This window comes from Rattus norvegicus, chromosome 13, assembly GCF_036323735.1.
Source record: "Rattus norvegicus strain BN/NHsdMcwi chromosome 13, GRCr8, whole genome shotgun sequence".
Taxonomy (NCBI): domain Eukaryota; kingdom Metazoa; phylum Chordata; class Mammalia; order Rodentia; family Muridae; genus Rattus; species Rattus norvegicus.
In genome coordinates, this window is record NC_086031.1 from 61,161,633 (window position 1) to 61,174,425 (window position 12,793).

At 37.5% G+C, this 12,793-nt stretch overlaps 1 protein-coding gene across 4 annotated transcripts in view; it reads left to right on the plus strand.

The window, feature by feature from the left end:
* Brinp3 (BMP/retinoic acid inducible neural specific 3) overlaps nucleotides 1-12,793 on the plus strand; it is a 432,918-nt gene that overhangs the window by 197,506 nt on the left and 222,619 nt on the right. For all 4 annotated transcript variants that reach the window (NM_173121.2, XM_017598680.3, XM_017598682.3 and 1 more), the window contains exon 3: nucleotides 4,263-4,453. In NM_173121.2, the coding sequence (NP_775144.1) occupies nucleotides 4,263-4,453 (191 nt within the window). The remainder of the gene's footprint in view (nucleotides 1-4,262; nucleotides 4,454-12,793) is intronic.

Genomic DNA, 12,793 nt, shown 5'->3' on the forward strand with positions numbered 1-12,793 from the left:
CTGGGATGAAGCTTACTTGATCATGTTGAATGATTGTTTAGATGTGTTCTTGGGTTAAGTTTGTGAGAATTTTATTGATTTTTTCATCAATATTCATGAGGAAAAATGGTCTGAAGTTCTCTTTCTTTATAGGGTCTTCATGTGGTTTAGTTATACTCATAATTGTGACTTCAAAGAATGAATCTGGTTGTGTTCTTTATGTTTCTATTTTGTGGTAATAATTTGAAGAGTATTGCTATTAGGTCTTCTTCGATGGTCTCATAGAATTCTGCACTAAACCAATCTGGTCCGGAGGCTTTTTTGTTTGTTGTTTGTTTTATTTTGTTTTTTGGTTTGGAGACTTTTAATGACTGCTTGTATTACTTTAGGGGTAATGGGAATGTTTAGATGGTTTATCTGATCCTGGTTTAACTTTGGCACCTGGTGTTTGTGTAGAAAACTGTCCATTTAATCCAGATTTTCCAGTTTTGTTGAGTATATGCTTTTGTAGTACAATCTGATATATTTTGTTAATTTCCTCAGTTTCTATTGTTATTTATCCCTCTTCATTTCTGATTTTGTCAATTTGGATATGTCCTTGTGAGAACCATCCTTCCGGTTTTGTTGATTTTTGTATAGTTCTTTTTGTTTCTTCTTCATTGATTTCAGCTTTGGGTTTGATTAGTTATGGCTGTCTACTCCTCTTGGGTAAATTGGCTTCTATTTGTTCTAGAGCTTTACACATGTGCTGCCAAGCTGTTAGTGTAGGCTCTCTCCAGTTCTTTTGGAGACACTTAGGACTAAGAGTTTTCCTCTTAGCACTGCTTTCATTGTATCCCATAGCAAGTTTTTGCATCTTGTTCCTTCATTTTGATTACATTCTAAAAAGTCTTTATTTCCTTATTTCTTCTTTGACCAAGTTGTCACTAAGTAGAGCATTTTTCAGCTTCCATGTGTATGCGGACTTTCTGTTGGTTTTGTTGTTATTGAAGATCAGCCTTAGTCCATGATGAGCTGATGGAATGCATGAGATTATTTCAATCTCCTTGTATCTATTGAGACCTGTTTTGTGAATTTTTGAGAAGGTACCATTACATGCTGAGAAGAAGGCATATTCTTTTGTTCTGGAATGAAATGTTCTAAAGATGTCTTCTAAATCCTTCTAGTTAGTCTCTTAATTTCAGGGTCTTTATTAGTTTCTTGTTCCATATTCTGTCCATTGATGAGAGTGGTCTGTTGAAGTCTCCTACTATTATTTTGTGTAGTGCAATTTATGCTTTTAGTTTTAGTAAACTTTCTTTTATGAATATGTGTGCCCTTGCCTTTGGAGCATAGATGTTCAGAATTGAGAGTTCATATTGATAGACTGTTCCTTTGATGGGTATGAAGTGTCATTCTGTAAGTTTTTTTTTTTTGTAACTTTTGGTTGAAAGTCAATTTTATTTGATGTTAGAATGGCTACTCCAGCTGGTTTCTTGGGACCATTTGCTTGGAAAAAATTTCCATCCTTTTATTTTGAGGTTGTGTCTATCTTTGTCACTGAGGTATGCTTCCAGTATGCAGCAAAATGCTAGGTCCTTTTTACATAGCCAGTCTGTTGGTCCATGTGTTTTAATTGGGAAATTGAGTTCACTGACATTAAGAGATAGTAATAAATACTATTTTCTGTTATTTTTGTTGGTAGAGGTGGAATTATGTTTGTGTGGCTCTCTTCTGTTGGGTTTCTTGTAAAAAGATTACCTTTTTGCTTTTTCTAGGGTATAGTTCCCCCTCTATATTTTGGAGTTTTTCATTTATTATCTTTTGTAGTGCTAGATTTGTGGAAAGATATTGTGTAAATTTGGTTTTGTCATGGAATATTTTGTTTTCTCTATCTATGGTAATTGAGAATTTTGCTGGATATAGGAACCTGGGCTGGCATTTGTGTTCTCTTAGTATCTGTATGACATCTTTTGGCTTTCATAGTCTCTGGTGAGAAGTCTGGTGTGATTCTGATAGGTCTGCCTTTATATGCTACTTAACCTTTTTCCCTTACTTCTTTTAATATTATTTGTTTGTTTTCTGTATTTGGTGTTTTGATTATTATGTGATGGGAGAAAGTTCTTTTCTGATCCAATCTGTTTGGAGTTTCTGTAGGCTTCTTTCAGATGAAGGGCATCTCTATTTTTAGGTTAGGGAAGTTTTCTATAATTTTGCTGAAGGGATATTTACTGGCCCTTTAAGTTGGGAATCTTCATTCTCTTCTATACCTATTATCCTTAGGTTTGGTCTTCTCATTGTGTCCTGGATTTCCTGGATGTTAGGAGCTATTTGGTTTTTGCATTTTATTCGAATATTTTGTCAATGTTTTCTATGGTATCTTCTGCCCCTGAGATTCTCTTTTCAATCTCTTTTATTCTGTTATTGATACTTGTGTCTACCCCCTGATCTCTTTCCTAAGTTTTCTATCTCCAGGGTTGTCTCCCTCTGTTATTTCTTTATTCTTTATTGCTTCTTTTCCCTTTTTTAGATCCTGCATGGTTTTTGTCCATTTCCTTCACCTATTTGGTTGTGTTTTCCTGTCATTCTTTAAGGGAATTTTGTATTTCCTCTTCAAGTATTTCTACTTGTTTAACTGGGTTCTCCCATATTTCTTTTTTTTTTTTTTGGTTCTTTTTTTCGGAGCTGGGGACCGAACCCAGGGCCTTGAGCTTCCTAGGTAAGCGCTCTACCACTGAGCTAAATCCCCAGCCCCCATATTTCTTTAAGGGAGTTATTTATGTCCTTTTTATTATATAAGTTATACCTCTGACAAAGCTGTGAGGGCACAGGGACTAAATCTCCACAGGAAGTGACTGTAAAAACTGAAAGTAGAATTTTAGTGAAGCAAGAACTCAAAGTGCGTAATAATAAACATTGAAAACTTAAAAAAAATGTTGTTTAACAACATCATGAGATGTGATTTTAAATACAAATAATGCTTTTCTGGTGTCTTGGGATATCCAGTGTTTGCCTTGTTGGGAGAACTGGGATCGAATGATGATCTAATGATGACAGAGTAGTTTTTGTTTCTCTTGCTTAGGTTCTTGTACTTGTCTCTCCCCATCTGGTTATCTCTGATGTTAGTTGTTCTTGCTGTCTCTGACTGAAGCTTGTCCCTACTATGGGCCTGTGGACTTGTGAGCCTGCGATCTTTGGAGTGAGATTCCTCCTGGCAGACCATCTCTCCTGAGCAGGTTTTGGGTCCGAGAGTTGTGGGATGGCCCTAGCTCTGGGTGCAAATGGATACAGGAAGGGTCCGGTCCTCATCCACCCTGAGGTTCCTGATCCCCAAGTGCTCCTGGAGTGTCTCTCCTTTTACAGTCAATGGAGAGAAACTGTGTTCCCCTCTGTGGGCTGTGGGCTTAGGAGGGAGACAACTCCTGGCAGACCAGCTCTCTACAGGCAGGTTTTTTGTCAGAGGGCTGTGGAATAGCCACAGCTTTGGGCACATATGGTGACCTGAAGGGTAATATTGTAATGTACATCTTGTAATAACTTTACATTTCTGTCATTGTCATTTTAGCTATCAATTTATGCATTATGAAAAAATCATTTAAAGAGAAGTTGAATATATTGCATACAATGAGTTTTATAAAGAAGAAACTAAAATGATCAGTATTACAATTGTTCATTTTGATGACAAAAAGTAAGCCTTCCAATTCTAATATCCCTTAAATTTGAAGATTTTCTATTGTAACATGAATTGGAAAGATATCTTGGAAGTGGTCAAAATAATCATTTTTATTAAACTTTGCACAATATATTACCTTAGTTTTTCTTTTTCTTTTTTCATTTTTATTGGTTATATTATTTACTTACATTTCAAATGTTATCCCCCCTTTCTCTCCGCAAACCCCCAATCCTCTCCTCTGCCTCTATGAGGGTGCTCCCTCACCTGCATACCCACTTCTACCTTAGTGCCCTAGCATTCCCCTACTCTGGGTTATCAAGCCTCCACTGGACCATGGGATTTCCTTCCCAGTGATGCCAGATAAGGCAATCCTCTGTTACATATTCATGTCCTTGGGAAAATATGTCAGTGGAAGGTATTCAGTTTCAGTTCCATATTGCTGTTGCTGTGAGTTGTGTTTAAGGAAGAACTCTAGTTAAGTGAATCATAACTGTGCCCTCTTCTAGTATATGTCCTGGCATATAAGCTGCAGTCATTGTAATGAGTGGCCCAGTTAACCTACCAAGATAACTTTTTGAATGAAAACACTTAGATTGTACAGTTGTGAATAAAAAATAAATTTGCTTTTCAGGGAGTTTGGCCGTTGGAAGGTAAATAACCTTGCAGTTGAGAGAAGAAATTTCCTTGGCTCTCCTCTGCCTCTTGCCCCTGAATTCTTCCGCAATATAAGGCTTTTGGGACGACGACCTACACTTCAGCAAATCACAGAAAATCTTATCAAGAAATATGGGACTCATTTCTTGCTATCAGCTACTCTGGGAGGTAGGAGACTTTGAAAATATCTGTGCTTGTATTTGCCTGTAAATAAAACTGTATATTTACTGCAGAGAAGCATTTAATCCATATCACTGCTGTAGAAACTCTTCATTATCAAAAATGTTGATGAAGTGATCAGTTAATACCTTCTACAATACACTCACTTTAATGATGAGAGAATTCCTTGCTATCTTCCTAAAAACTGCTTAGAGATCCAATATACATAAAGTTTTGTGTGTGTGTGTGTGTGTGTGTGTGTGTGTGTGTGTGTGTGTGGTGTATGTATATATGTATACATAAATTGATATGGTAAATTATGTTTTCAAAATAAACAGTTTCAATGCAGGTGAAGGGCATCACGTCTGGTAACAGAGAAAACTAATGATTTCTTGGAGTATGTGGTAAATTTCTGTAATATTTTAAAACTGCTATTTTAGAAGCCTATACTTGACCTCTGATTTCAGAAATGAGAATAATATAAAAGCAGATTATTAATCTTAAAATTAAGTCATTCACTAATTTTGTATATTAGTAAGATTATGAAACCTACTATTAAGCATAGTTGAACATGAGCTTAGCAATGTAATTAAGATTCAGCAGTATCTTCATTTGGCAGGATATTTGAATGATCCTGAAGGATGTTTAAGGAGATAATAAGTAAGAAATGAACTATGGTATTTTTCATAAAAAGGCTTTTCAATTATTTACCTGTTTTCCACAAGTTAGAATGTACACTGTAGAAATTGGTATTTTGGTTTTATTATGAGACTGGTTGAATAATTTGGATAAACAAGCTAAGAGAAGAGTATGTTCTTCCTTTTTCCCATGAATCAAAAAAGGTGACTGTGCTAATGGTGTCTATTCTGTAGAAAACTGTTTCTTCACAGGTCTTAACAATACAGGATAAAGTCTTTTTCTTTGTTGTTGTTCTTCTTGGTCTCCCAAACCAGTCCGTCAGAAATTCAAGCAGATAGTTATTTCAGAATATATCCTTAAGTCTTCACCTTGTATGTGTGATACTTACAGCAAATCATCACATAGATGAAAGTCTCTAAAGTATATCATAGAAGTCTTCTGTGGTTCATTCTTCATGCAGTATATTTGACAACCTGAGACAATATATGATCCTTGTTTTAGTGGGAGTTACTAAGTTGGCACACACCATAAATAGAATCTTTCTGTGGTTTATAAATCCCAAATTACAGATCAAGAGCTAGATTTCATCTCAAACATCATGTGTGATTCTTCTTAATATATTTTAGCTCCAGTGCCCTTTAATTTATTGCTTAAATGTAAGTATCTTAGATGCCAAGTGAGATACACAGTGTTAGTGTCATCTGAGAACAGTAAACCTCATTATTCTGTATTATCTTATCATCATTTCCCTTGTTCACAGAAACTATACTGATTCAAAAATACTTGGTTTACTAGTTAATGTTTTATGACCTCTTTTGTGCTTACTTTTAAAAACAGTTTGTCATTTTTTTCACTCAGTAGTTTTTGCTACAAGGTAGGCTTTTCTTTTTTATTATTATTATTAACTTGAGTATTTCTTATATACATTTCGAGTGTTATTCCCTTTCCCGGTTTCTGGGCAAACATCCCCCTCCCCCCTCCCCCCTCACCTTCCTTATGGGTGTTCCCCTCCCCACCCTCCCCCCATTGCCGCCCTCCCCCCAACAGTCTAGTTCACTGGGGATTCAGTCTTAGCAGGACCCAGGGTTTCCCCTTCCACTGGTGCTCTTACTAGGATATTCATTGCTACCTATGAGGTCAGAGTCCAGGGTCAGTCCATGTATAGTCTTTAGGTAGTGGCTTAGTCCCTGGAAGCTCTGGTTGCTTGGCATTGTTGTACATATGGGGTCTCGAGCCCCTTCAAGCTCTTCCAGTTCTTTCTCTGATTCCTTCAACGGGGGTCCTTTTCTCAGTTCAGTGGTTTGCTGCTGGCATTCACCTCTGTATTTGCTGTATTCTGGCTGTGTCTCTCAGGAGCGATCTACATCCGGCTCCTGTCAGTCTGCACTTCTTTGCTTCATCCATATTGTCTAATTGGGTGGCTGTATATGTATGGGCCACATGTGGGGCAGGCTCTGAATGGGTGTTCCTTCAGTCTCTGTTTTAATCTTTGCCTCTCTCTTCCCTGCCAAGGGTATTCTTGTTCCCCTTTTAAAGAAGGAGTGAAGCATTCACATTTTGATCATCTGTCTTGAGTTTCATTTGGTCTAGGCATCTAGGGTAATTCAAGCATTTGGGCTAATAGACACTTATCAATGAGTGCATACCATGTATGTCTTTCTGTGATTGGGTTAGCTCACTCAGAATGATATTTTCCAGTTCCAACCATTTGCCTACGAATTTCATAAAGTCATTGTTTTTGATAGCTGAGTAATATTCCATTGTGTAGATGTACCACATTTTCTGTATCCATTCCTCTGTTGAAGGGCATCTGGGTTCTTTCCAGCTTCTGGCTATTATAAATAAGGCTGCGATGAACATAGTGGAGCACGTGTCTTTTTTATATGTTGGGGCATCTTTTGGGTATATGCCCAAGAGATGTATAGCTGAATCCTCAGGCAGTTCAATGTCCAATTTTCTGAGGAACCTCCAGACTGATTTCCAGAATGGTTGTACCAGTCTGCAATCCCACCAACAATGGAGGAGTGTTCCTCTTTCTCCGCATCCTCGCCAGCATTTGCTGTCACCTGAGTTTTTGATCTTAGCCATTCTCACTGGTGTGAGGTGAAATCTCAGGGTTGTTTTGATTTGCATTTCCCTTATGACTAAAGGTTTTGAACATTTCTTTAGGTGTTTCTCAGCCATTCGGCATTCCTCAGCTGTGAATTGTTTGTTTAGCTCTGAACCCCATTTTTTAATAGGGTTATTTGTCTCCCTGCGGTCTAACTTCTTGAGTTCTTTGTATATTTTGGATATAAGGCCTCTATCTGTTGTAGGATTGGTAAAGATCTTTTCCCAATCTGTTGGTTGCCGTTTTGTAAGGTAGGCTTTTCTTAAACTATTTGTTCATTAAATAACCAAATAGAATTATACCAGGAGTCCAACATTGCATAGTTTTCTGAAAAATATAAGACTTGATGATTATAGATAGTGGATTTCTAATCATAAGTGAAAGGAAAAAATATAAAATGTGTGAACTTTACAAAGAATCTTAATTACAGAGAATCGGGATCCTAGGAAAGGGCATGTAAAGCATGGGTTGATTGGGAAAGGATAGAGCTGTCTCATAGTTTCAGGATGTCAGACTATCATGCCAAGTCATGACACTCAAAGTGCAGCATGCAAATGGTGGGCACAAATAACAAGTCATTGAATGTGCATGCAACTCTCCCATTCCCTCCTTCCTAGGTAAGTATTAAACAAACAACAGATAGAGACAATAAATATATTCCAAGTTCCATTTGTCTCCCCTTTAAACTGACAGAAGACATTAACATTTCGAAGAGCAACATCAATTGAACTTTTTCAAATGTTTGGCAAGCCCTGCTTTTGCAGCATATACTTCAATTTCAATATGTGTGACATTTATGTTGCACTATATTTTGTGTGCATATGTATATTTTCATATATGGATATGCATATATGAGTAAAAAGGTAAAATACTACCACAATTATGATTTTGAATAATCTGTGTTTATTATGCTTTGTAATATTAGTAATAATTAATGTAATAATAAAATCTGAAGTATGAAAGTAACATTGTTTCTCTAACTTCTACTTTTAAGAAATTGAATAATTTAAGGCATACATAAGGCTTCCTTACTCCTTTAACAGCAAAGCAGAGTAGCTAGAATAATTCCTTTGTAAAAAACCGAGTTTACATTTAGGGAAAACAGAAAGACATGTGGCTACTGTAGAAAAACATCGTTAATATGTTTTTCAAATTTTGTTATTTTTACTTAATTATTCCTTTACTTTTATAATATGAATCGTCCATTTTGTTTTTTGTCTTGTTTTTTTTTATTGTTTTGGTTTTGATAATAATTAAATTAAGAAAGCAATCAAAAGACAATTAATATTTATAGGTTAGAAGAAGCGGCATTTGTAGAATATTATTACTACTTAAACCAATTTAAGAATCAGTGACAGGGCCCCAATGTCTGTGCCAGTGTTGACCTCTATGGAAAAACAAATCTTAATAGTTGTATGGCATCATAAAAAAAAGTGGCAAATTTGTAAAGTCATGTTGACATTTTGAACAACAATAAGACATTGAGCAGGAAGCAATACAGCTTTCTGATTTAAAATGCAGTTCAAGGCTACAGTAATTCCTGATGACTACTTTTTCTCTCACAACTGTATGTGCTTCATTTGTGTGTAAGTCATCTTCACTAATTGCTTTGGCTCCCTGAATTGAAGTCCGGATCCCAACTTCCTGATAATGGAAAAAAAAAACTAGAAATTAAAGGTCATGGACTTTATCTTTTTTTCTTTTTTTTTCTTTATTTTATTTTTTTATTAGATATATTTACTAACATTTCAAACGTTATTCCCTTTCCCGGTTTCCTGTCCATAAGCCCCCATTCCCTCCCTTTCTTCTCCCCAATATGGGTATTCCCCATATACATCCCCCTTATTGCCCCCCATATTCCCCTGCACTGGGGTTCCAACATTGGCAGGACCAAGGGTTTCTACTTCCCCTGCTGCACTAACAAGGCTTTTCTCTGCTACATATGCAGTTGGAGCCCTGGGTCAGTCCATGTATAGTCTTTCAGTAGTGGTTTAGTCCCTGGAAGCCCTGGTTGGTTGGCATTGTTGTTTTTATGGGGTTGCAAGCTCCAGCAACTCTTTCAAAGGTGTCCTATTCTCAGTTCAGTGGTTTGCTGCTAGCATTGACCTCTGTATTGGACATGCTCTGGATGTGTCTCTCAGGAGAGATCTATATCTGGTCCCTTTCAGCATGCATTTTTTAGCTTCATGAATCATATCTAGTTTTGGTGGCTGTATATACATGGGCCACATGTGGGTCAGGCTCTGAATGGCCATTCCTTGAGTTGCTGCTCTAACTTTGCTTCCATATCCCCCTCCATGGATATTATTCTCCTCTTTTAGAAGGAGTGGGAGCATCAGCATTTTGGTCATCCTTCTTGAGGTTCCTGTGGTCTGTGGACTGCATCTTGGGTAACTCAAGCTTTTTGGCTAATGTCCACTTATCAGTGAATGCATACCAAGTGTGTTTTTCTGTGATTGTGTAACCTCACTAAGGATATTTTCTAGTTCATTCCATTTGCCTATGAATTTCATGAATTCATTGTTTTTGATAGCTGAGTAGTATTCCATTGTGTAGATGTACCACATTTTTTGAATCCATTCCTCTGTTGAAAGGCATCTGAGTTATTTCCAGCTTCTGGCTATTATAAATAAAGCTGCTATGAACATATTGGAGCATGTTTTTTTTTTGGATGTTGGTGCATCCTTTGGGTTTATGCCCAAGAGAGGTATAGCTGGGTCCTCAGGTAGTGAAATATCCAATTTTCTGAGGAACCTCCAGACTGATTTCCAGAGTGGTTGTACCAGTTTGCAATCCCACCAACAATAGAGGAGTGTTCCTCTTTCTCCACATCCTCACCAGCATCTGCTGTCACCTGAGTTTTTTATCTTAGCCATTCTGACTGGTGTGAGGTGGAAATTCAGGGTTGTTTTGATTTGCATTTTCCTGATGACTAAAGATGTTGAATATATCTTTAGGTGTTTTTGGCCATTAGATAATCCTCAGCTGAGAGTGTTTTGTTTAGTTTTGTAACCCATTTCTTTATAGGGTTACTGGGCACTTCGGAGTCTAACTTCTTGAGTTCTTTGTATATTTTGGATATTAGCCCTCTAATGTAGGATTGGTAAAGATCTTTTACTAATCTGTTGGTTGTCATTTTGTCCTAATGACAGTGTCTTTTGCTTTACAAAAGCTTTGCAGTTTTATGAGGTCCCATTTGTAGATTCTTGATGTTAAAGCATGAGAGACTGGTGTTTTGTTCAGAAAATTGTGCCCAGTGCCCATGTGTTCGAGACTCTTCCCCACTTTTTCTTCTATTAGTTTGAGTATATCTGGTTTGATGTGGAGGTCCTTGATCCACTTGGACTTAAGCTTTGTACATGGTGGATGATAAGAATGGATCGATTTGCATTCTTCTACATGCTGACCTCCAGTAGAACCACCACCATTTGTTGAAAATGTTACCTTTCTTCCATTGAATGTTCTTAGCTCCTTTGTCAAAGATCAAGTGACTATAGGTGTGTGGGTTCAATTCTGGGTCTTCAATTGTGTTCCACTGATTTATCTTCTTGTCTCCATACCAATACCAAACAGTTTTTATGACTATTGCTCTGTAATACTGCTTGAAGTCAGGGATGGTAATTCCCCCCCCAGAAGTTCTTTTATTGTTGAGTACAGTTTTCGCTATCCTGAGGTTTTTGTTATTGCAAATGAATTTGCAGATTGCTCTTTCTATCTCTATAAAGAATTGAGTAGGAATTTTGATAGGGATTGCACTGAATCTGTAGATTGCTTTTGGCAAAATGGCCATCTTTACTACATTAATCCTGCCAATCCATGAGCATGGAAATTCTATCCTTCTTCTGAGATCTTCCTCAATTTTGTTCTTCAGCGACTTGAAGTTCTTGTCATACAGATCTTTCACTTGCTTGGTTAAACTCATACCAAGATATTTTGTGTTATTTGGGACGATTGTGAAGGATGTCACTTCCTTAATTTCTTTCTCAGCCTGTTTATCCTTTGAGTAGAGGAAAGCTACTGATTTGTTTGAGTTAATTTTATACCTGGACACTTTGCTGAAGTTGTTTATCAGGTTAAATATTTCTCTGTTGGAACTTTTGGGGTCATTTAAGTAAACTATCATATCATCTGCAAATAGTGATATTTTGATTTCTTCCCTTCCAATTTGTATCCCTTTGACCTCCTTTCACTGTCTGTTTGCTTTGGCTAAGACTCGAGCACTATATTGAATAAGTAGAAAGAGAGTGAGCAACCTTTTCTAGTCTCTGATTTTAGTGGGATTGCTTCAAGTTTCTCTCCATTTAGTTTGATGTTAGCTACTGCTTTGCTGTATATGGAACTTGAATTCCTGATCTTTCCAGGACTTTTATCATGAAGGGGTGTTGTATTTTGTCAAATGCTTTCTCAGCATCTAATGAAAAAACCATGTGGTTCTTATCTTTGAATTTGTTTATATAGTGGATTACATTGATGGATTTTCATATGTTAAATCATCCCTGCATCCCTGTGATAAAGCCTAATTGATCATGAGGGATGATCACTTTGATGTGTTCTTGGATTCGGTTTGCAAGAATTTTATTGAGTATTTTTGCGTCAATATTCATAAGGGAAATTGGTCTGAAATTCCCTTTCTTTGTTAGGTCTTTGTGTGGTTTTGGTATAAGAGTAATTGTGGCTTCATAGAAGGAATTTGGTACTGCTCCGTCTGTTTCTATTTTGTTTAATAGTTTGGACAGTATGGGTATGAAGTCTTCCATGAAGATCTGATAGAATTCTGCACTGAACCCATCTGGACCTGGGCTCTTTTGGTTGGGAGATTTTAATAACCGCTTCTATTTCTTTAGGAGTTATAGGGTTGTTTAGATGGTTTATTTGTTCCTGATTTAACTTTGGTACCTGGTATCTGTCTAGAAAATTGTGTATCCAGGCAGGTTACTGGGTAGCAGAAAAGTGAGTCTTAGCCCTGCTCTCAGCTGTGGTGGTGCTTCGGGAGACTGTCTTCCAGCTACAGGTTGGACAAGAATCAAACATTCCTGCCCCTGGTTGTTCCTGTAGGTCCTTGGACCCGGCGGGCACAGTTGGCACTATGTGATTCCCTCTTGTGTCTAGACTGTGGGCAGAGGGTATTCTCTGACTTTTCAGGAGTTTCAGCACTTCTGATGGCCCAGCTTTCTCCCCCACGGGAGTTTGGTATAGGGAGCTGTTTAGCCGGTTCAGATAGGTCCTGGGCGCAGACCAGAACGGCGGGTACCAGGGGCTGTCTGTTCCTGTATCCCTTTTTCCAGAGACACTGTGCAGTGTCCCCTTGGGCCAGGGATGTGGACCGAGGTGTGCATAGGTGGCAGTCTGTCCTGAGGCCTCAGGTTGTCTGCACTCCTGGGTGGTCCGCTCTCCGACCTTTTCTATTACATTGATATTTTTTCTTAAATGTGCCTGTAGATTCTTCCACAGTTTTCATAGGTTAAAGTTAGTAATTGATCATAAGTGAGTAAAATTATTAAATAGGTTAAACATATACACTATATTTAGATAGTTGACTCTGGAGAATCCCAGGCAAAATTTAAATTGTAGCTGTTGTAATTGAAGTAACCCTGTTTTGT